This window comes from Coloeus monedula (genome assembly GCF_965178545.1).
Source record: "Coloeus monedula genome assembly, chromosome: W".
Lineage (NCBI taxonomy): Eukaryota > Metazoa > Chordata > Aves > Passeriformes > Corvidae > Coloeus > Coloeus monedula.
This window is the reverse complement of record NC_138821.1, coordinates 4523837-4549129: the sequence shown is the minus strand read 5'-3', so window position 1 is coordinate 4549129 and position 25293 is coordinate 4523837. Positions and strand designations below refer to the sequence as shown.

The 25293-nt window shown below is 43.5% G+C and overlaps 1 protein-coding gene across 1 annotated transcript in view; it reads left to right on the top strand.

The window, feature by feature from the left end:
• Positions 1-25293, top strand: part of LOC309584583 (protein patched homolog 1-like) — a 253048-nt gene that overhangs the window by 140256 nt on the left and 87499 nt on the right. The window contains exons 13-15 of the mRNA XM_082300678.1: positions 16817-16935; positions 18831-19230; positions 19699-20014. Coding sequence (XP_082156804.1) covers positions 16817-16935; positions 18831-19230; positions 19699-20014 — 835 coding nt within the window. The remainder of the gene's footprint in view (positions 1-16816; positions 16936-18830; positions 19231-19698; positions 20015-25293) is intronic.

The following is a 25293-nucleotide window of genomic DNA, read 5'->3' as shown; positions in this document are numbered from 1 at the left end:
TTGGCTTCTTCGAGAGGGTTATTTATATCACTTTGTCTTTTTAATACCATAATTTTTTGTGCTGTTCCAGACATAGCCAACTTTGGGTCAGTAGGCATTGCCACAACTTGCATGCCTTGAACTATGCTGGTGATTAGCCGAATAAAACAGGGGATCAAGCAAGGGAGAAATATTAGACCAGCTGTAGCATATAAGAGGGAGAAACCTAGCTTCTTCCACCATTCTTTCCCCAATATGCCATCCCACCAGTTAGCAGTCATCATTGATTCCCATTTTTGGACCGGTACATGGGCTATTTTTCTGATATTGTTGGCGATATCTAGAACGGCATCCCCATTGTCATCAATTTTTAAACAACAATCCGATGTATTGAACTTCCCGCATACACCCCCTTCTTCAACCAGTAAATAGTCTAAAGCCAGCCTATTTTGATATATTGCAGCTCTGGTTTGGCGTTGCTGGCTGACTATTAATTCCATAGCCCCGGCTATTTCATTGGTTATGATTTCTACAAGAGCTTGGAGTCTGATGATACGATTCAGCATGTAAATTGGGGTTCGATATCCCCAACTTCCATCTTGTGCCCAGGTAGCTGGCCCATATGTTTCTAATATTTGTTCAGGGGGTCATTCCTCATCTTTCCATTTTTGGAATCCTCCAATCAAATCTCTTTTATTTCTTTTGAAGTCTTCATAGACAGGTATTCCTAATTGATCTCCCTCTGGTTCTGGTAAAAGGAAAAACCCTGGTTGAATGATTCCTAGTGTACAACTCCCTTTCCAATATGAAGGGAGTCTTGGGTATGCCCTTTTCCCACATATCCAAAATAAGCCATCTGGTGCTTTCCAATAATCACCTCCTTGTTGATTTATATTCTCCCAAAATTTGGATATTTCTGGGATTCCAAAATAAGGATTTTTCCTTGTGTCATTACACTGAAAGAGTCCAATTTCATTATCATATACACAGTCTTTTCTTTTTTTCTGAGCCCAATACCAAGTTGGTTTTTCTGGGACCCACCACATTGAAGTTTTGTTGCTCACTTTATACCTTTTACAGGGAGTGTTTCCTACTTCATTAAGAAAGTTTTTCCCAGTTTGCCAGAGGCATTCTTCCCCTATCACTGTTGAACTTAAAATCCACCCCTCAGGTCGGTTCCCCCCTCTTATATTTGTCCGGTTCCATTTAAGGAGTTCTACCGGGCCTATGCTGCTACCTTTCCATGGCCATTCTTCTGTCATTAAAGCTCCTCCACAGACCCAACAGTTGGTTATGTTAAGTTCTTTACCTATCCTCTCCCCCAATTCCACAAACAGGTTTTTTCCTATCCTTGGGGTTTTTTCCTCTTTTAACTGTTGCTTAAGCTTTGCATACAGGTCCTGACGTGAGGTGAATATAGGGCGAGGTTGCTGTGCTGGCTTTGTATTTTTACTTACCACTTGTTCTTTTACCAAATCTTGGACTGTTCCCCTGGTGGCAGCTGTGAAGCAAATCCATTTTTCTCCTTTTGGACAATTACTTCCTAGTCTGTTTCCACTTGTTCCCAAATTGTCTGTAATCCAATATTTTTCCCCTTTATGCATGCAAATACCTAATTTGGACGAGTCATAACAGTGACTGTTGATATGGGTATGAGTAATAAGAAAGAAGCCCTGGTGTCTTTCCATGTAGAGCTTTCAATAGCATTTGTAACATGGTCTTGCCGGTGTCCCGAAAGAGACCAGGATAAGTGACAAAAGGAGGAATAACAGAGGTCCGGCATGGCTTATACTCCCATCTCCCTTGCCTATGAGGTTGCAACCCATAGCAGGTGTATTGGATCTTCTCGGTGGCGAGTACAGTGGCCAACCTGGTCTTGCCCTCTATTTCCTTGTCACTTCCTTTGTAGCTTTTAGGCAAATTTCTTTTGGCACCTTTTTTTTTTTTTTTTTTTAACTGTAGTATCTTATTGTATCTAAGGTATTTCCCATTCAACAGGCACTAGTAATTCCCATCTGCAGAGCAAAGTTATTGCTTTTGTTGCTTATGATTTTGTCTGGATAGGGGGTCGATTTTGTGCTTGGCACCCTTTACAACTAGGGTGTCGATGGTGTGAAATGCCAATTTCCCTACAGATTAATTACTTATATTTGGCCTGGCTGGCATGCCCCGTGTTAGAATGATTCAAACAGGGTATATGATGTGGCACTGATGGAAGTTGTGATTCTCCCCCTTCTTAATACAAATTACAGGCTAGAATCAGAACATGAGAGTTCCCTGTTTGATACAGTCCCAACCCTTCCTGTTTGAAGTGAGAATATTCTTCTCCAAGATGTCCCAGAATTTGTCCAGGGGGCACTTGAAACCACTGATTTGGCTTTTACTTCTCAGTTAGGTGTGATTCTTTGCATATCCCTTGGATTATTTAGATTGTTCTAGTTCATTGCCACCTGGCCTCCGTTTAAGAATCAATTTGGTATCACCTGGTTTGGATATTACAGTCCACTCTTCAGATTCTTTTACAGGTCCTTTGATTCTGCTGGCATGGATCCACCCTCGTTCCTTGGTCCGGATTGCGGCCTCAGTCGTCAGCAGTACCTGAAAAGGACCCTCCCATTGTGGAGTCAAAGATTGTTCTTTCCATGTTTTTACTAGTACCCATTCCCCTGGGTGGATATTATGAATCTTGAACTCCAAGGTTGTGGTTTGAGGGATCATTCCTTTCAGCCTCAAATTTTCAAGTGTTCTGGCAATTGTGGTGACATATTTTCTGACACTTACTTCTCCTACTTCATAAGTGGCTGTTTCATGTTGAGTGGTAAGGAAGGGTAATCCGAACATCATCTCATAAGGAGATACTCCCAGGTCTGACCTGGGCTGTGTTCGGACTCTCAACAGAGCCAAAGGTAAGCACTTTACCCACAACATTTGAGTTTCAATCATTAATTTTGTTAAAGTTTTTTTCAAAGTCTGGTTCATTCTTTCTACTTGGCCTGAACTTTGTGGGTGCCTGGGGGTATGTAATTCCCATTTTACCCCCAAGGCTTGAGTTATTTGTTGTAAGACTTTGGATGTAAAATGTGTTCCTCTATCTGAGTCTATTTTATTAACCATTCCATATCTGGGAATAATTTGTTCCAGAAGGGTTTTGCATACTATGTTAGCTGTAGCTCTAGTAGCAGGAACTGCTTCTACCCAATGAGTTAGATAGTCTACTATTACTAATAGGAACTTCCATCTTTGTACTTGAGGAAGTTCAGTGAAATCTACTTGGATACTTTGGAATGGTCGCAGAGCTAACTCACGGCCTCCTAATGTTGTTTTTCTCATTATTTTCCTATTCACTCTTTGGCAAGTTATACAGTTCCTAGTTATTTGTTTTGCTACCCCAAAGATTCCAATACACCCATAATTTCTCAGAAAATGATCACACAAAGCTTGAGTACCCCAATGAGTTTTTCGATGCATATCTTCTGATATTCTCTTGGTGAGTGGCTTATTAAGTAACTGTCTCCCATCAGGGAGTCTCCATTTTCCAGATTGATCTTGTTCTCCCCCTATCTTAAATAATTCCTTTTCTTCTTCTTTACTAAATTTGGGGATTTCCAATTCTCCTCTTTCTGGGGTCAGGATTAACATAATTCGTTTAGTCCCATTTTCTGCTGCATCTTTGGCTTCTTGGTCTGCTAGATTATTCCCTCTTATTTCTGGAGTCAGCCCTTTTTGGTGTCCTTTGATATGCACTATGGCTATTTCTTCAGGCAATTTTAATGCCTCTAAAACTTCTGAAATCAAGCCTTCATGTATCAGTTCCTTCCCCTTTGAATTTAGTAAACCCCTTTCTTCCCAGATCTTTCCAAAGGTATGTATTACCCCAAAGGCATACTTTGAATCAGTATAGATGGTCCCCTTTTTGTGTGTGTAGCGGGTTGAGTTCGAAACTGGGCAGAAAACACCAATTAAATGTAGTGGTTTTGGTTCAAAATATTCATTACTTACTTATTTTCCTTCTGTGAGATAAGAATTAGGAGAAAAGCAAAGCAGGCACAAACCTTAAACAGTTGCAGTACAATGAAAGAGTTTTATTACTAATAGAATTAAAAGTAAAGAGACAATAACAAAACAAAATTAAAGCAAATCCCCCCCCCCCCCTCCAGCCAGCACTTCTCTCCTTTTACCTAGCTCACACAAGGGATAACAGAACATGGGATGTTAGTCAGTGTTCCAGTTCTTGAAAAGTCTCTCTCTTATGCTTAAGGGAAAAAAGGGTTTTTCCTTCAGTTGCACGTGGTTCCCAAACTGCCACCAACAGCAGATCCGCCCGGAAACAAAATCAATCTACTGTGTGTAGAACATCTCTCCCATAAAAAATCTCACAGTTCCTTCACACTGCAAAACATGGGCCATCACATGGGGTTATTCATCTTTTTAAGGATAAGTTCTTTTGGCCTGCACACAAAGGCTCTTCTTTGCCACAAGTCTCTAACAGCCTCTTACTACTATAAAGCCTGACATCGGCATTCTTCACAATCTTCACAGGCACACGAAGATACTCCATCCCCCCATGTTCTTCAAATGGATTAAAGAGACAAACAGTTTGTGGTATTACAGTTTCTTACCACGGCATGCAAGAAGGTTTCTTTTAAGCTGCCCGCCAGAATCGCGGCCCCGCCCTCTTTTCTCCCGCCGCCATTTCCAGCTCCGTCCCACGTGACTCACTTCTCTTTCTCTCTGACTCTGACGCCGCCACGTTGAAGGGTGTTCTTATTCGGGCTTTACGGTGGGGAAAGCCTCGCTCCCTCTGTGCTGCTGGCTGCGTGGTGTCTTCTTCAGTTCAGCACGAAGTGTGCTGGCTGCAGACAGGAGGCTCTGCCGGCTCCCGTTGACTCCGCCGGCTCCGCATGGAGAGGAGAGGGACCCGCCGGTCCCCAGAAGCCGCGCTGGATGGGTTTAGCTGTGAGCAGTCCATGGCTGGTTTGAGCTGCCTGTGGCTCTGAGGCAGTCCCCCCCAGCCACCCAGGGTCCGTGCCACAGCGTTGGGAGAGGGGGAAAGGGGCAGTGGCCCCGGCCCGGCGGGGCCGGGAGGCTCCGAGCTGCCCCCACCTCCCAGCAAGCGAGCTCCGACCAAAAGGGGAAGTCCCGCCTTTCTGTGCGGTTTAAATATGTAAATTGTGAGAAGCGTAATTGGTCTTAAAGACTGTCCATCAACTCAGGGTCAACCCAATACAGTGTGCTAAATGCTCCAGTGCTCTCTTTAGAGTGTATAATTCACAAGATTGCGCCGACCAATTTGAAGGTAGTTTTCCTTTTTCGATGGTCTGCATATTTATCCCATCGACTAAGGCATATCCTGACATTCTTTTTCCTTGCAAGCATCTGGATGAACCATCCACATATATTCTTTCCCCTTCTAAGAGGGCTTGTTCTCCTAGATCTTCCCGAACTTTTGTTTGGTATTGAATAATTTCCAAGCAATCGTGTGCCAGGTCATCTTTTGGTTCTCCATAGAGGAATTGGGCCGGATTGAGGCTTTTGCTTGTTGCTATAGTTAGATCATTACTGTCAATCAGAATTGCTTCATATTTTAATATCCTGGAGTCTGTTAACCATTTTTCAGCTTTTTGATTTAGCACATTTCGGACCGCATGGGGTGTATATACAATCAGTTTACTTCCAAAGGTGAGCTTATGGCTCTCCTCCACCAAAATATCAGTAGCTGCTATGGCTTGAATGCATACTGGCCAGCCACAGCTTACTGGGTCCAATAGTTTAGATAAATAAGCTATTGGTCTTCTCACCCCTCCCCATTCCTGGACTAATACACCATGAGCTACTCCATTTTCTGCATTCACATATAAATGAAAGGGTTTTTCTAGTGAGGGTAAGCTTAGGGCTGGTACCGAGGCTAGTTTCAACTTCAATTTTTCTAATTTATTATCATCATCTTTGGTCCATTGTATATTGTCTCCCCCTGTTAATTTTTCATATAAAAATTTTACTGCTTGTGTATATCCTTCAATCCATAGTCTGCAATATCTCAGTAGCCCCAGCAGTCTCCTAACCTCCTTTTTTGAAGAGGGAAGAGGGAGGGATAAAATCCCTGTAATTCTTTCAGGACTTAGTTTTTGGCTACCTTTGCTTATCAGGTGGCCGAGATATTTTGCTTCTGATTCCACAAACTGTAATTTCCTTTTTGATGCCTTTAGTCCCTTTTCCCCAAGAAAATTTAGAAGCTTTATAGTAGCTCCTTTAATTTCATCTTCTCCTGATATTAGAAGATCATCTACATATTGGATAATTTGTATTCCTGGGGGAGTGGGGAAGGTTTGTAATATTTCTCCCAAGGCTTGCCCAAATAAATTTGGGGCCTCACAATACCCCTGTGGCAGTTTAGTCCACCTCAATTGGTTCTTTTTCCCTGTGTTTGGATCTTCCCATTCAAAGGCAAAAATATTTCGGCATTCCTCTGCCAGTGGGCAGGCCCAAAAGGCATCTTTAAGATCCACCACACTAAACCACTGATGTTGAGGTGGAATTTTGCTTAAAAGAGTGTAGGAATTAGGAACCATAGGGTAGCAGGCCCATGTTCTTTTGTTTACTTCTCTTAAATCTTGCACTAATCTATAATTTCCATCAGATTTCTTTACTGGGAGAATAGGGGTATTATGAGGGGATTTACAAGGTTCTAGTGTCCCATCCTTTATTGATTCTTCTATTACTGGTTTTAAGCCTTTTCTCCCTTCTAAAGATATAGGGTACTGACATACACGAATGGGACATTCTTCTTTTTCAGTTGTGACCCTTATGGGGTCAATATCTAGTCCACCCCTATTCCCTTCCCCAGCCCAAACCTCTCTGTTAATTTTTCTTTCATCTTTTGGCTAAGTTTTAACACTTTGGCCGTCATTCTCCCTTCTTTTGGTATGATTCCAATCCCCAGTTGGATTTGTAAATCCCTTCCCAATAAATTGCTGCCAGCCCCAGGAACTAACAAAACATCCCCTATCCTTATTTTTGTTTCCCCTTCAATAACCACATCTTTAATGACAGGGACCTTAAATCCTTCCCCCTTTGCTCCCGTTACTTTTACCATATCATTACTTACATCACACCCATTTGGAATATTCATCACACAAGTCCTTTCTGCCTCATTGTCAACTATAAATTCTAATACTTCCTCTTGGGGGCCTACTTTTAAAGTTATCAAAGGCTCCAGATGGTATTTATCCCCCAAAAAGTAGAGCCCATTGTTACAGTGGGGATTACTGTAACACGCATATATCAAACCAGGAGGCCCGTGGAAAAGAAATATATATGGAGAGATTCTTGCTAGATGTTTCAGAGATGTTTATTTCTCCAGCCGCATGGCCGGGGCTCTGCCCAGGACCTGTCCCAGTCACGGGATCCGAGGGTCCTTGCCCGCGCAGGGAAACACGAACCAACCAATGGGGAACGAGGCTGACCAGGGGCTAGGAAACCCCGTGTGTCCCCGCCAGGGCCCCTCTCCCAGGGCTACACGGCAGGGGGAGGAGACCCCAACACCTCACCCGTTTTATTTTAATAAAAGGAGAATGAAAACAACTGGATAAACATAACAAGAACAGTTTCAAAACAAAACAAGCCACCCTCCTGAGTCTTTAAATGTACAAACAGATTCTCTGGAACATCTTAGGGCTGACAGAAGGGAGACAGAACTCTCTGAGCATGCTTTGTGGGGAAACTGAGGCAGGAGAGGGTTTAATTTCTTCCCTCCCCCTTTTCATCCCCCACTCGGCATTGGAAAGGGATTTTTGGGGAAACAATTGGCAAAAGCATGGTTTTGTGAGGGAAACCATGGATGAAAAAACGGATTGGGAATACACTGGAGGTAATAGGACATAGGGTAAAAGGGAAAGGTGGGATTAGGAAAGGGAGACTGTAGGGGGAGTTTACAATGGAGATATTGTCTAACATGACTACAATTTTTAGCATATATACTGCCTTTTACAGGAACATCATCAGGCCCAGTGACCTGCGATGCTTGTAACCCTTTTCTACCTAATATAATTTTGAATTCTACCACCTCTCCATCTCCCAAGCTTGGGATGCATTTTTCAGGGTTATTCTTTTTAATAGCAGTTCTATGCACGAATATGTCTTGCTGGTTGTCACACCTTGTTATAAAACCATAATTTTGCTTAACATTATACCATTTTACTATCCCTAAGATCTTAGCTACTATGATCTTTTCCATTTTCCGAGTGGCTGCTGTTTTCTGTCTCGCTGCGTCTTTGCTCTCTCTTTCGGTCGCTCCCGTGTTGGAATTGTCGGAGCTGCTGGGGCTGCCGGAGCTGCTGGTGCCTGCGCGCTCTTCCCGGGGTCGCGTTCGGGCCTGCGCGGGCCGGGCCGGGCTGCTCAGTTCTCCGTGCATCGCCTCCTCTGGTGGCAGCTTCGCTGCCGCTGCCAGGCACTGTACCCACGTCTCGGCCGGGCCCCCAAGCGATGACCCCCCCGCGCCCTGCTCCAGTGTGCATTTCGGCTGGGCGCGGCTCCGCTCCACCGCCACCGCCGCCAGCCGCCGCCCGCACGCCGCCCCTCTTGGTCGGGCATTCACAGGGCTCACTCCACCGCGCGCTGCGCGGGGCCGGGCGGGCACTGCCGAGTCCCGCCGCTCCCGCTGCGCCTCGCTCCGCCACCGACACTGCAGCTCGCGCTGCTCCGCCCGCGCGCGAGAACTGCCTCGCTGCTGCTCGCAGACCGCTCGGTCCACGTGGCTTGGGTCACACGGTCCCTGCGCCAGGCTTCCCTTCGCCAAGACACAGCTGACATTGCAGAACTGTCTCAGTAATTAAGTAATATTCACGAAAATATTCCTCCATCGGCATGTATTTTCACTCAAAAATTAACTGGGTCCAAGCGGTGTTCCAAAAGTCCTTGGTAAGGATTAAATCCCAAGAAACACAGAAAAAGTTCTTAAACAGCCATGCCAAGAAGTGTTTCAGTTCTTTTTGAGCTTGAATCAAGCTGAAATTTACAAATCGTTTTTCAAGAATCTTTTCAAGTTTAAGATAAATGTCCATATGCGGCTCTGAAAGCCAAGAGTCTTCCCACGGTTCCTCCATAGTTTAGATATGGAACAGCAAAACAAAAACAAGAAGAGGAATCCAAAGTTTCTAGGGTTTACTCACACAAATCAGTCGCTTAGGGATCGGGGATCGTTCTGCTCAAAATTTCTCCACCATTTGTTACAGTGGGGATTACTGTAACACGCATATATCGAATCAGGAGTCCCATGGAAAGGAAATATATATGGACAGATTCTTGGTAGATGTTTCAGAGAGATGTTTATTTCTCCAGCCGCATGGCCGGGGCTGTGCCCAGGAACTGTCCCAGTCACGGGATCCGAGCGTCCTTGCCCGCGCAGGGAAACACGAACCAACCAATGGGGAACGAGGCTGACCAGGGGCAGGGAAACCCCGTGTGTCCCCGCCAGGGCCCCTTTCCCAGGGCTACACGGCAGGAGGAGGAGACCCCAACAGCCCATGACTTCCCTATTTTTCTTCTGTGTGTCTCTTGAAATATTTTCAGATCCCTCCTCAGGTGGGGGCATTCTCTTTTAAAATGCCCTTCTTCCTTGCAATAGAAACAGGCATCCCTGGGTTGTTCTTGGAATCTTGGCTGTGCTGAGGTTTTATTTTTCTCCCTTCCACCATTTCTGAACCCTGAATGTTTAGGAGTGTTACCTGAGGGCTTTTGGTTTAGATTTTTTTGGAAGGTACTCTCTCGCATAGTGGCTAACATGATCTTTGCTTCCACTTTGGCTTTTTCTTCATCCCTCCGGACTTATATCTTTTGAGCTTCCCTTACTAGGTCTTGTAATGGTTTCTCGTACCAATCTTCTATTTTTTCCAATTGTTTCCTAATATCTGGCCAGGCATGAGCGACAAAGTTAACTCTTAGCAGGGCTTGCCCTGCTAGGGACTCCGGGTCTATCCCAGAATATTGTTTCATATTCTTTCGGAGCCTCTCCAGCCACTCAGTCGGGATTTCTTCCTTCCCTTGCTGCCCCTCAAAGGCCTTTCTGACATTTTGTCCTCGGGGTGCCCCCTCTTTTATTCTCTTGATTATCAAATTATGATAATCATTCATATGTCCCCTCCCAGCTTCATCATTTTGGTTCCAGTTAGGAGGTGTAATGGGAATTTTCTGATCCCCGGGTGGACCTTGTTGATTTTCTCTTTCCCAAATTTTTATTCCAGCAATTCTAATCATTTCTCTTTCTTCTTGGGAGAATATTATTTTCATTATTGATTGCATTTCTTCCCAAGTGAAAATGTTGGGACCTAAGAACTGGTCCAACTGTTCAGCTGTACCTATGGGGTCTTCTAATAATCCTTTAATTTCCTTTTTGAAATTCCTAACCTCTGTAGAGGTTAGAGGAGCATTCACAAAGCCGGTTCCCTCTCCTCCCATAGGTACTTCTCTTAATGGAAATAAATGAATTTCTCGGCTTCCCTCTGTTTGTTTAGCAATGGAGGGATTGTTGGGCTGCCTCTGAGCCTTAATGGCACCTCTTGTATTCTGGTATGGTGCTCCTTCGTTAAGAAGAGGGTTTATTTGAGAAGAAAGCACCGAACTCCCCTGGGGAGGAGAGGCAGATTCAGAGTCTGGCGCTGAAGCCGAATATTCTGAGGTGCAGAGGGTGGGGGTGGGGTATGGCAATGAAGCCAAATATTCTGGAGCGCAGGAGGCGGGGACCGGCACTAAAGCCGGGTTTCTCAAGGCAGGAGAGGTGGGGGCTGAAGCCGGGACGTGTGATGTTTCCCTTGAATCAATTGAGGGTGCTGGGATTCCAGAGATATAGTGGAAGGGTGGGATCCCTGGCGTGGGCAGGGGCAGGGCTCCCCCCCAGCTCCATTGGGGCGGGAGGGCTGCCGGGGGAAAGGCGCCTGGTGCGGATGGAGGGATGGCTGGTGGGGGAAACCCCGGAGCCGGGGGGAGGGGGGCAGCCTCTGGTACTGGCGGCGGAGGAAACCCTGGAGCCGGGGGGGAGGGGGGCAGCCTTTGGTACTGGCGGTGGAGGCAATACCTCTAAAGGGTTCCAGCCTTTTTTCTCTTCTGTTTGCTTCTCCTCTGGGGTTTCTGATATTTTAAAGACTTTGGTTCCCAGAGGTTTTGTAATTCCTGTCCAGCAAGAAGCATATTCTCCCTCCTTAGGGTGAGATGGCTCTTTTGAATTTACAAATACATTTAGAGCCTAGCAAATCCATGCCTTATCAGACCCATATTTTGGCCAGTACACATGATCAGATCTGATTTCCTTTTTTACCCACTCTTTCATGCAGAATTGAATCATTTTTACTTTATCTTTTCCTTTTGTAGAAGGATCAGTTTCCCAGTTCGCGAGTTTGACCCCAAGGGGACTGTCTTGGGGTATATCCTCTGTCACCCTTTTATAATTTGAACTTAATTTACTAGGTAGTTGTCCCATTTTTCCAGGAGTTCTCTATTCCAACTTACTCAAAATACCAATTTATCCCCCCCCCCCCCTTTGAAATACTAATTCATTCCTTTAAAACACTAATCTTCACTGCTGTAAAATACTACCCACCCTTTCACAGTACAAAAACCAAAAAAAATTATTATAGCCCACTTTCCCCAAATACAAAGTTAAATTCTAATTACACAGTCTTTCATTCACACATTCACTCTTTTTTTTAATATTTGTTCACTCACTCATTCTTACTCACAACAGAATAATAAGGTACCTTTTTCAAGTCACTTGTTAGTATCCACCCATGGGTATGATATAATCCTTAGGATTCTGGGTGTTCTTGGATTTCCCTCAACCCAGCACTGCTAGCATCCAACGCCAACTTCTCTTGGGGTACTTTTAGACCCTGAGTGCTCTTGGAGTTTTCCTCAACCCAGCATATGGGGGGGCGTAGCTCCCACTTTGCAACCCCTTCCCTGGGACCCCGTCCCAGTCACCCCGAGAGATTCTTTCACTCCTCTTATCTCTCGCTTCGTCTCCTCGCTGAACAAGACGGAACCGCAGCACTCAGAGACTACCACACTCGCTTCGCAGATCTGGGGGTAACCAGTCCGCATCTCATTCACACACAGTCATCTCCCGTAACCACCCCCTTTTTATTTGGACAATACTTACCAGTCCTGTTTCTTTTCCAGTGTCTGTGGGATTTTTGTCGAGAGCGCTCTCTTTCATTTGCTTTATTTTTGTGTCTTTCTTGTCCTCCGGGTGTTGCCCTGCTGCCACCAAACCGCGCCAGAGGATGCTAAGCAAGGACCCTGCCAACGTGGGCGGGAGGCGCCTTACCCTCACTTTTTGAATCCTCCCACGCTTTTCAGAGGCAAGGTGTAGATCCCGGGCAAGGCCCCCAATTGTGAAAAACGAGGTTCACTCTCCTGTGAGAATTTAAAGGGTTTAATATAAAGACAATAAGAGACACATAAAATAAAGCAAAGAGGTAACAGCCAGGTGCCTTGGCACTCTGCCAAGAGCACACCTGATGCTCGAGGTGAGTCCTTTTTATACCATTTTTACTGTCTGTTCTCTATTCATATTCAAACTTTTCCAGGAGCTGTTCTGCATGGCCACTCCATGGTTCCGCCTTTTTAGAGCATGTGTATTCTTCTGCCTTGAGGTTTTATTTCTTTTGATTCTTGGGGTTGGGCTCGCTAGGTAAGAGTCGATGGTAGGGTGGATCTCTTAATTCTCCAGACAGTCAGGGCTGATTGCAGCTTTGGGCCTCTTCGTCTCTCCGGGCAGAGTGGTGATAACGGCTCTTGGACTCTCCTGGCCGCCCGTTCTCCGGGCAGAGTAGCCTTTGGGCCCTTTTGTTCCCTGGACAAAGTGTTGATAAGCAGCTTTTCGGGCCTCATCCTCTGTTCGCTTGGAGGTTATCTTACTTGCTCACACTTGCTAACATTCTTGCTAAAACGAGAGAAAACTACATCCACACAGCAAAAAGCATTTCTAACATTATATAATATCTTCCTTTATACTTTGCGAGAAGCCAATATTATAATATATGTTTATAACAAGCAGATAATGGCACTGCATGACCTGCGAGTCCTTTCCCATTTCTGAGTCTTCCAGTATGCTTCTGCAGGACAAGGCATGGCATTGAAATGACAACTCTGGAACTGCAGCTGGGACCGGTGGGGTTGGGGCCACTGTTCTTCAGTGCCCAATGAGAACATTTATCCCCCTTCTGCCCCGCAATGGAGCAGTGACCTGAGACAGTGGTGCCGACATCGAGTCCAGCAGGTGGTGGGAAGAGGCAGCAAAGTGGCAGCACTGACCTCACACACACACCACTGCTGTCGCAGAGAAGGAGCAGGAAAACTGACACCGCAAGTCTGGAGATGCCCCAGGCAACACCAGCACCCCCTATCATAATCCCCTGCTCCCCTGCCTTCCCATTTTTTCCCTGGGGGAAGGTGGAACCAGAGGCTTCTCTGTCATCTTGTCTTTATCCTCTGGTCCACTCTGGATGCTATGGTGGCCGCCATCTTGGGAGGAGGGGCTTATCCACCATCTTGTTTTTCTTTGTTCTCAGGGAGACTACAGTACCTTTGTATCTAGTGGTTATTGCTGTTATCTTGGTTGTTGCTGTTTTTCTTTTTAGTAAACTGTTGTTTTTTCACTTATATCTTCTCGCATTCATCTCTCCTTATTGGTGAAAGGGGACTTGTTAAAACTAATAAGGGAGGTAACTCATTTTAGTCTCCACCCTGTATAATTTTCTTAAACTAAGACAAAAGTATACAAAGATCAAACATCAAAGAACATCCTTTCTTAAAAAACAATTTTACATATTCCACATTTTGCAAAAACAGCAGCTGTTTGTTTTCCTGAGAGATTCAGTCTATTCTAGAGAGGATCAGAAGGAAATCACTTAAAGTCTTGTCTATGACCTTACATAACTTTCTGTGTCAGTGTTCATAAATCATGAAATGGTCATGGGATCTTTTCTCTCAAAGATTAAAGTAATGATTAAATGCTACTTAGGCTTTAAACAATAGATAAACTTTATTTGAGGACATGCTTTAATGGTGAACATGGTGGTGGTGCTAGGCTGATGATTGGACTTGATCATCTTAAAGGTCTTTTACAAACTTAACAATTCTGTAATTCTATAATTTCAGTAGTTATGTCTTCAGCCAATCACCAGTACCAAATCTTACTTTAAGCAGGCTGGAGACAACAAAAGTGAAACATCAGTAAAAACCATTTTTGTGTACTATATATATATATTTATGATTGAAATAACTATAAAATGTTTACATATATAACTGATTGTGTCATTCTCAGAAAAGTAAAAGCAAGAACTAGTTTTTAATTTTACTTTACAGCTTCAAAACCCTAAAAATCATTCAGTAGGTTACTATGATTTTGTATTGTGTTTGCGTGGCAAGGTTTTGGTAGCAGGGAGGCTACACGGCTGGCTTCTTTGAGAAGCTGCTGGAAGCTTCCCCTATGTCTGATAGACCCAATGACACCTGGCTCCAGGACAGAACTGCCACTGCCCAAGCCTGGGCCAATCAATGATGGTGGTAATATCTCTGTGATAACATATTTAAAAAGGGGAAAAGTTAATGCACAGGAGCAACTGCAGCCAGAAAATAGACGAGTGAGAATATATGTGAGAGAAACAGTTCTGCAGACACCAAGGTCAGTGGAGAAGGAGGAGGAGGTGCTCCAGGCACCAGAGCTGAGATCCCCCTGCAACCTGTGGTGAAGACCATGGTGAGGCAGCTGTGCCCCTGCAGCCCAGGAAGGTTAACAGTGGAGCAGAGATCCACTTGCAGCCTATGGAGGACTCCACACTGGAGCAGGTGGATGCCTGAAGGAGGCTGTGACCCTGTGGGAAGCCCACACTGGAGCAGGCTCCTGGCAGGACCTGTGGACCCATGGAGAGAGGAGCCCACGCTGGAGCAGATTTGCTGGCAGAACATGTGACCCTGTGGAAGGGACCTACACTGGAGCTGTATGTGAAGAACTGTAGCCCATGGGAAGGACTCACATTGGAGAAGTTTGTGGTGAACTGTCTCACATGGGAAGGGACCCCATGCTGGAGCAGGGGAAGAGTGTGAGAAGTCTTCCCCCTGAGGAGGAAGGAGTGGCAGACAAGGTGTGATGAGCTGGACACAACCCCCATTCCCTGTCCCCTTTTGCTGCCGAGGCCAGAGGAGGTAGAGGATTCAGGAATAAAGCTCAGGAAGAAAGGAGGGATGTGGGGGGAAGGTGTTTAAAGATTTGGTTTTATTTCTCATTATCATACTCTGATTTGATCAGTGATAAAATAATTTCCCCAAGTCAAGTCTGTTTTGCCCATTGTGGTAATCAGTGAGTCATCTCTCTCTGTCCTTATCTCAACCCAGGAGCCTTTTGTTATATTTTCTCTTCCCTGTCCAGTCGAGGAGGGGAGTGATAGAGCAGCTTTGGTGGGTGCCTAGCATCCAGCCAGGGTCAACCCACCACAGATTTTCACAAATAAGACAGAAAAATGCAAAATTGCATTATTTAGGGTCACATAAGTTGAGCATTTTTAAAAGATGAACTTTGGATGTGTCATCTTTTGAGTTGCCAATTTTAAGGGCTGATTTTCAACATCAAAAGCAGCCATTGATCTGTGTTGGAAAAAGGAGGGCTCATTTACATCAGGTCAGGCATTTCATTTGTGTAATCAAATTTTAGTCCTTTTTTTTGAGTGTTTGAACCCAAGCATTGTTTACTTCAGAAGTTTGGAGGTGGAGGCACTTGATAATTTATATGCTTTCTTCATCCTAAAACTGGGCTAATATAGAGATGCCTACTGATTATATAATGAGTAAAATATAAGGGTTTCTTTTTCTTTTCTTTCTCTTCATGATGGCTCTACTATTTTTTTCCATTTTTTGGGCGGAAAACAACCCTCAATGACTTTTCCTTATCTCTACTGTTCTACTGCTATTTTCCAAACCCATCTGTGCCCAAGTTTTACCCTTGTAAGGCTAGTGATCTTAGCTATGTTTTATTGCAAATAAATACCATTAAGAATAATGATAGATGCTGCACCACATATGTTTATAGAGATTCTCTGGGAATCTCTGTGTAAGAAAGGGCTATGGTTTGAAGGAGAGGTTGTTTTTCTTTAAATAATGATCACTTTGCAAATTGACTATTCTTGTTCCAATATAAGACTCATTTTGGTAGACTGGCTCATTAAATCAAGTTAATTACAAGCAGGACAGTTCAACAGATAATCACTTTTTTTTTTTTTTTGCTAGACTTTAAGTACATCAAATGCATAGTATTTTACTAAATAGAGCAGTTTCATTAAAATTTAATTAAACCTTTATTTCATTATTGATTTAAATAATTACTGATTTTAACAATGTGCTTTGATGTTATTTTGGTACTTAAAATTACTTCAGATCCCTTAAATGTGAGAACTTCAGTCCTAGTTCCAGATTTGCTTTTGCTTTCATCTTTTTGTACTGAGACACTAAATAGGGCAGAATCTCACATAAAAATGTAATATATTGATGACTCAGTTTTTTCCACTTTAAAAATGTTGGTGCCACCACATCTCTAGATATAGAGATATTAAAATTATAGGAAAAAAATTATTAAAATAAAATTAATGAACTACAGTAGGCTTACCATAATGAAACTGTAATGTAAAATATACCTCCCAGTTCCCTCAGGGAGAAGCTTGAAAGTGTCTGATGACTAAACATGAAAAATGGGTGGATGGGTGAAAATTAAAAGGCGTTTTTATGCTTTATAAAGCCATTGCCCTAAATTAAGCTTAGTAATTACTTCACTTCTCTTGTGATTGATCTCTAGGCAGCAGTTGTGGTGGTATTCAACTTTGCTATGGTTTTGCTGATTTTTCCTGCTATCCTGAGCATGGACCTTTATCGTCGGGAAGACAGGAGACTGGATATATTCTGCTGTTTTACAAGGTGAGAATGTGTGATAGAATTACAGTATATGAAGTGCATCCTTTTTGTGTTTACCAATCAGTGCTACTATCCCTTGTCAGGAGTGGGAGTTCTTCATTGCAGTGAGACAGCAGCAGGGTCAGTATGTTATTGCCATGGTTTATTGCTGAATTACATTGCTACACTCATGCACATCCTTTTTCCTTTATTCATACCTACATCCATTTTAGTCATTGGAGGACAACTTTCTGGAAGCATGTAAAAGAGCCATGCTTTAGTAATATCTGTATTTTTTGAATTTTATGGGGTACTGCTGGTATTGGTAAACCTTGGAAGATGTAATTCCAGTCTCTTACGGAAGACTGTAAATAACTTAGGGTACTCCGAAGCCTTACTTAATCACTGTGCTAATTGTTTTGCTTTTTGTCCCATGAAACTTAAATACATAAAAATAATGTAAAAATTATAAAACTATAAAATTACTTTTCTTCTTCTCCCTACTTCTTCATAGCACTATGAAGAATTCAGAATGATCAGTACCATTGCAAGATAATGATTGATAATCTTTCTGTTATGGCTCCAATAGTAATTTGGAATGGTAGCATGCACACTCTTACCTAATGTACATCCAGCTCTGAGGTCATGGGTAGGCTAGGAGGAAGCTACTGTCATCAGTGGAACCACCACTTAGAGATAAAGCATATTTTCTACATTAGTTTTTACTTTTGCCTGCAATGAAGAAGATAATCTGCATTTCTATACATGTACTCTCACACGCATGTCATAATCAGTATGTAGAGAAACCCCTTTGTGTCCTCTTAGCCTTTCGCACCCATGTAGGAGCAGACACAGTCTGACCTTTTTAACTTTGATGTCAGAGAGAGAAAGTGCTTTCCTAAATTTGCTTTTGAGGTAGTCATTAGAACAGGGAGTTGATCAGAAGCCAGGACTCCCTGTTTCTGATTCAGCCACAGTTTCACTGGATGGTCTAATGTGCTTGCATTTTGGAGCCCCGATTCTCAGAAGTACAGGGCTGTTAGGCCTTCCATTTATTCCTACATCTAAAGTTGCACTAAATGAGAATGAAAATTTGAGCCCATGTACATATGAAGAAATTCAGTTAATAAGAGCTTGTTCGTTTATGTAGGCAACATTTTCTTCCTTTTTGTAGGATTTTTCCACTTGGTGAAAAATCTCTGATACTGTTTTCTATCAGCAATTTGCTTTTATTTACAGAAGGAAGCTTGCTTATGACTTTAATAAACTAGGTATCGACTACAATAAATTCTTCCAAAAATGCTTCTGTAATTTTGTCTCTTCATGTCGCCTGTCCTTTCTGGCAATTAATCCTCATATATGTTTACATCAATTTTAAAATACACAGTGTATGGCAGGTGGTTTCAACCTGCCTCACAAAAGTCTGAGATCTTATTCAGAAGGTCCAAATATTATTTTAGAGTTACTTTAATAGCTCTCAAAAGAAGAACTCAGCATGTCATGCATTTACATTTTGATCTCTTAAATAGTTTAATTCTCAGCATGGTCATGTAGATGTAATTCACACACATATATCATGCTTTCAGACTGTGTGCAACTACCTGGTTATTGATCTGATTAGTATGTGTAATTAATAGAGTGATGTAAGTGGATGCCAATGTTTTCAGACATGCTGGTTCCTTCTTTCTTGGACACAAAAAACATGGAGAAACAGGCTCAGAGGCCCACACTTTAAACCATGTCTAGGAAATATTTTCTAAAAGTGCAGAAGGAAATCCTCATAAAAACATTATGCTTAATTAACATAAACAATTTAACTGTAGTGAAAGCAGTCTTTGATGGAAGCAGATTATCCTATCTAGCCTGATTAAAATAAATACCTATCAAAATGTGAACAATGTTTTTCTCTTCTCTTGCAGTCCGTGTGCCACTAGAGTGATTCAGATTGAGCCTCAAGCATATGTGGAAAATAGTGATAATACTTACTACAGTACATCCCCATACAGCCGTCACAGTTTTGTACATGAAACTCAGATTACAATGCAGTCTACAGCGCAGTTACACACAGAATATGATCCTCATGCACAAGTGTACTACGCCACAGCAGAGCCTTGCTCAGCAATATCTGTGCAGCCAGTGACAGTGACACAAGATAATATCAGCTGCCAGAGCCCAGAAAGCACAAACTCAACAAGAGATTTGCTTTCCCAGTTCTCAGACTCCAGTATGCATTGCCTTGAGCCACCCTGTATGAAATGGACACTCTCATCTTTTTCAGAAAAGCATTATGCTCCATTCCTGCTAAAACCAAAAGCTAAGGTAATCAGAAAACTATTTACCTGTTTTTCAAAAAAAGACTTCTGCCTTGCCCAGTAGGAAAATTATCCTGACAACAGTAGTAAATATCAGCAATTAATGGAATTAATTTGGGATTACAATTCTTAATATTTTTACACTTAATTTCACACTTTAAAAGTTTTATCTTGGTAGTGCTATAATGACATTTTTCAAATGTAAGTTGTTAATAAGAGTTTTGGTGACTTTTGGTAACCTAAGCTCATGAACAGTGAAACTAAATCTACTTTTTAACTTCATCACTGTATAAATTTCCTGTTCACTAAAACACAAATTAGTTTGCCCTTGTAGTTTGTGTATGTGTGCATAAATATATAAAAGCTTAAAAGTATAGTAATGGGCATAAATTTTGAACCTGGTTCTGTGTGCTATTATGAGTTATTAATTTCTTTAGGAACATAAAACCAAAGACATTTCCATTTTCTGTTGCAGATTGTGGTTATTTTCCTTTTTCTGGGTTTACTTGGGCTCAGCCTATATGGAACTACCCGGGCAAGAGATGGACTGAATCTCACAGACATTGTACCACGAGAAACCCAGGAATATGACTTTATTGCAGCACAGTTCAAGTATTTCTCATTTTACAACATTTATATAGTGACACAGAAAGCAGATTATCCCAGTCCCTATGTCCAGCACTTACTTTATGAACTTCACAAAAGTTTCAGTAATGTGACATACATTTTGTTGGAAGAGGATAAGCAGCTTCCCAAAATGTGGTTGCACTACTTTCGAGACTGGCTGCAAGGTAAGAGAGAACTGCATTAACTTTTATTTTTAATTCTGCAGTAGCAAGCAATTATTCACTGCAGTAATGATCTTCTCTTCCAATACAGTCACAAATAGCCAGAGATCTGCTGGGATGAACCACGCTTCTCATAGAGATATGATGGAACTCCATTTATTCTATTGTCAGTCCCATAGGTATACCCTAATTCTCCAAGCACGCATAAGCAAGCTCCATACTATTGGGTTACAGCTACTGTTCATGTGGCCTTTAATAGCAAGCGATTGGTTACAGATTAATATGCACGCGACTAACTAACATGTCTTTCTCTTTCTACGGTCAGCATCCCCCTCCCCAACATCCTGTTGGCTTGCCACATCAGCATTGCTCTTCTCCTTTTTCCTTAGTCAAGGACAGTTCACTAATATAGCTTGGATTGTGCATGTACACATGTCCCTGTTCACTCAGCCATTTCTCTACAATTCCCCCTTTTTCTTCTTGCACAAGCCAAGCCCAATGAACAACTTTCTCTAAAGCTTTCCGTATGCACCCAAAAACACAACAAATTATTATTGCCACAATTACTAGTGTAGCTAGCAGGTGTAATCCTTCTTGAACCAGGTTTCCTAACCACCCTGTCAGACCGAGCGAGGACAGCCACTCAGAGAAGCTGTCTGTATGGATCTGTATCTTTTGAAAAGCATCCTGCAGTTCTGAGAGCTGTCGATGGATACTCTGGGAATGGTCTGACATGTTCATACAACACATACCTTCAAACTCTTTGCAACCATGTCTGTGAGCTAGCAATAAAAAATCAATCGTGGCTTGATTTTGTAGTACAGCATGCCTAATGCTATCTACATCAGTTAAAAGCTCATTTAATATATGGGAAGTCCTATTAAATTCCTTTTCTGACCAACAGGCCAACTTTTTCAGATTGTTATAGCCATGAGCTGCAGTACCCCCTGGGTTAAAAATAGCCAATGGTATAAACGCACTCAAACTCATAATGTTTACCTTATCATTACAATCTTTATCAAATGTGGAAACACTACGCTGGTATCTATTTCGCATCCTATTTCTCCAACTTTCTGATGCCATAATGTTTTTCCACGCTCGTATAGAAGGGGCAAACATAGTTAGCTTTCCCAGGTATCAAGGACCCCCAATTGGACTATGTGGAATCCCATTCCAGGCTCTATCTCCGCATATCAAAAACACTCCAGGAGGTAAAACCTTTCCTCCGGTTGTGTCAATAGACTCAGCTTCTCCCAACGTGGCTGGCACGTTCCAGCCTCCAATGGAGTGTCCTGATATGTTCTGTTTCCATGGAAAGGAGGCCATGCCCTGTCGTGCCTGATAGTACTCCCAAGGATCTCCAAAGAAGAAAACCCCAGACCCATTGGCATATTGCATTGGAGGCACCACATTGGAACAGTTGGTCCATGGTGTTACATTAACAAGCGTACTGGGAAAAAGGGACCCATAAAGCTGTAGCTCTTGAAGAGGCAAGGTTGCATTTTTTTGTTAAATTGGCAATAATACGGGTTTGCTGCAAGGAGTGCTGATAACTAGACCAACAACCTAAGCACTCGCCCTGGTTTCTTTTGTTTTGCATTTGTTGCCCCACCTCCTCATTGATTTTCTCTATATCTGTCACCCATTTTTGAAACGTGTCCTCGAGTGAGATCCATGGCAGGCCAATTAGACATGTGTGAAATGGATCTGCTGCTGACCCCATGGCCAGACAGAAGTCCGTCTGGTTTGCCTAGTGAGCCCATGTTACCCACACGTTTCTCTCTCTGACACTGAAGTTATCATAGCTTTACTCAGGGTGAAAGTACTTGAGAGGAGGAGCCACATGTAGGGCACCATGCCTGGGTTACAGTGGTCTTTTTACTCACTTGCAGATGTCTGATGGCTTCTTTTCCTGCCCACACTTCTAAGCTTAGTAAAAACTTGTGTGGATCCCTAAATGAGCTAACTCTAATCTGTTGTGGTGGAATTCCGAGCACGATGGGCACACGCTGCCTAAAACTTCTTGTCTCAGGCACTTGATAACATTCTTGGCATAAACTACCTCGCTCATCTACATTCCAACTTCCCCTAGTAAGCTCTTCCCCACAGCCCCCACAGCATAAGCGCAAGCGCAAGCGCAAGCACAAGCACAAGCTATTATAACAGCATAAACAATTTCTGCGGCGATTAGCATGCACACTCGGTAACTGTTCCCAGACTCCGAGTGGTCGTCCAAATGTGAGGTCGTCAGCCACCAAGCGAAGGTTCACTTCCCAAAGGTTGGGAACATCTGCTGTACATGCCACGTCCTGGCTCAAAGTCGGGAGGTGGAGCGGAGGGCTCGACTTGAGCCCATTCCTGTAGTTGCAGGGCCGTCTGGGCCACACCCTTTCAGGACTCAGTGGGACTCTGTTGTGGCTCCTGCTTCCGATTGAGCTTTTCTTCCATAGAAGACAGAGTACAATCAAAATGTTGTTTCATTTGATGCATTGCCTCTTCTACTTGATGAACCATCTTTCCAAGGCTTGTGGGTTCACGCAAGATCCTGGGGGATGAGCAGGTAGCTCATTTGTCGCCTCTGTCATTGGTATGTCATCATCTGGCAGAGGAACAGTCTGTGGCTCCGGCAGAGAAACAGTCTGTGGCAGAGAAACAGTCTGTGGTTCGGGATGAATCTCTGCTGGCAGCGGAGGTGGAGGGGGCGGGCAAGCAGGGTAGAGGCGCGGTTGACAAGAAGGACCGCCCGTTGCTCCGCCCATTGACTGGTCGACTGTAACTTCCGCATTTGCCTCCAGTTTGCTCTGAGGCACGGTGGTGGTAACTTCTTCTTTTGGCTCTGATTGCAAGAGCTCTTTCTCCTGCTCCCGCAGGAGCTCACTGACAAAGTGTTTCTCTGCTTTCTGCCCTTTTATCGTGCTCGGGCTTTTAAACAGTCCACTCAGCCCCCCGCGCTGCGTAGTTCGGGCAGGAGCGACAGCCCCAGCCGGTGTTGCAATCGCCTCCACCGCAGCCGCAGCTACTTTCGATTCAGCTTGCATATTTTTCAAGGTATTTATAACAGTTCTCCAGGTGGGCCCTAAGTTTGTCATTTCTTTCCCTTTTCCCTGGATAGTACAGTCCCACAGGTGATCCCCTACTTCCCTCCACTCGGCTGCATCAAAGAGGAGAGGGGGCACCCGCAAATGTCCATGCTCCCGCGCCCATAAAATGAGCTTATTTAGATCCTTTTCCTTGACTTCCTCCCCTCGCTTAGCGAGGATACTGAGGAGCAATTTCTGTGCTGCCGTGAACTCTAAATCCATGCTAGCAGGGTATGATGGAGGGAAGGTAGCGACCCTTCTTACCGGCCTGACCGACGTCCTTTGACTCGCGGTCGACACTCTCCGCCTGCAGTATCTCTGTCGCTCGTTGTCGTCACCCTTCTTTCGGTGATCAGCGAGCGTATCTTCCTCTGAGGAACGGTCCCTGGTCGGGCGCCAGAAATAGCCAGAGATCTGCCGGGATGAACCACGCTTCTCATAGAGATATGATGGAATTCCGTGTATTCTATTGTCAGTCACATAGTTATACCCTAATTCTCCAAGCACGCATAAGCAAGCTCCATACTATTGGGTTACAGCTACTGTTCACGCGGCCTTTAATAGCAAGTGATTGGTTACAGATTAATATGCACGCGACTAACATAAGTCTTTCTCTTTCTACGGTCAGCATCACCCTCCCCAACATCCTGTCGCCTTGCCACATCAGCATTGCTCTTCTCTTTTCTCTAGTCAAGGACAGTTCACTAATATAGCTTGGATTGTGCATGTACACATGTCCCTGTTCACTCAGCCATTTCTCTACAGTCACATGCTTTAAAATATGCCGAGGTTCTGATCTGAACTCAGAAATCAATTCACTGTTTCTCCAACAGTTCACTTAAATTTTTTGTGGCTAACGTTACTCCCCAATAAAGCAGTTTTGGAGCTTTAAAAGATATCCATGAGGGAACATCTCATGTCATTAATTTCTAAATGGCTAATGAGGACTTCTGCTTTATACTTAATGGCCAAATATGGCCCAGTTTCTTGGGAAGATAAATGTTTGCTGAGTGTTTTGAGAACAGTAAATGAAAAGTCCTGGTCTAGCAATGTATTTTGGCACAGGCCTTACTTTCAGCACGAGTGATCCTGTTAGCTTCATCTGGGACTGCTGGCATGAAAAAACTTCAGTGAGGTTTAGGCCTTTTATTGGATTGGGAGATTACTAAACGTTCTAGACTTCCAATCAAGTATCCTCATTTGTCTATGGTGCTGCTTTTTCTGTGCTGAACTGTAACTGAGAGGGGGGTGTTATAGGTAGCATGATGATAATTGTATTAAAGTGGGCTTATTAAAGGCATGATATTATAAGTATTTATGTTGAAGAAAATAATTTGTTTGTATTTAAAATATATAGTAATGTTACATCTCAGAAAATGTAACAGTTCTCTCTTGTGAGCAAACACATCCTGCACAGAAATACTTCTGGCCTACCTCTGTATTGGTGTCTTGGGGTGACCTTATGATGTGTATCCCATATCGCTGCTTATGCCCAGAAATTAATTTTTGTGCTTTTCTATGCCTCTAAACTGAGCCTGAGAGGGGGAAGGAAAAAACTGAGCAAAACCTTTTCAAAGCAGTTTGCAGCTTGTTCAAGGTCAAGTAGAGATAGCGACTTTTTTCCCCCCCCCAGCTGCGGCAGGGGAGCAAGGAAGCACCCAGCTTGCTGCTTTCCAGTCAGCTTTTGGCCAGTTGTTTTCAGTTTCTTGTTCTCCGGAGAGAGACTGAGAGTTGGATTTTGCTTTTCCTTCTCTGGAATTCCGGATTTTCTCCCTTTTCTACTGGACTGCTTTCAACCTCAGAGCACATCGGGAGGACTTTCCATCGGGCACAGAGGGCCTGGCCCTGGCCCAAGCCCCAGCTCCGAGGAGACCAAAGGGAGGACTCTAACGCTTTCCCAGGTTTTTCCTCCACAGCGAAACATTTTATTATTTAGCCTTATTTTCCCTTCCCTGTGTGTTTGGTAAATAAATAGTTTTATCTCCTTCACTTTCCTTTGAGGAAAATTTATTTTTTTCCCGAACCTGGGGGGGGAAGGGGTGGTTGTGCCTTCTCTCAGAGGATATATTTCTAAATTTGGCCAAACTGGAACAATTGGAAGAATCTTCAGGAAGCTTCTACAAACAGAAAAATAAAGTGCGCTGACCTACTGAGACTGTAAATTTGGCACTTAACTGTTTACAGATGGCCAATGCAGCCAAT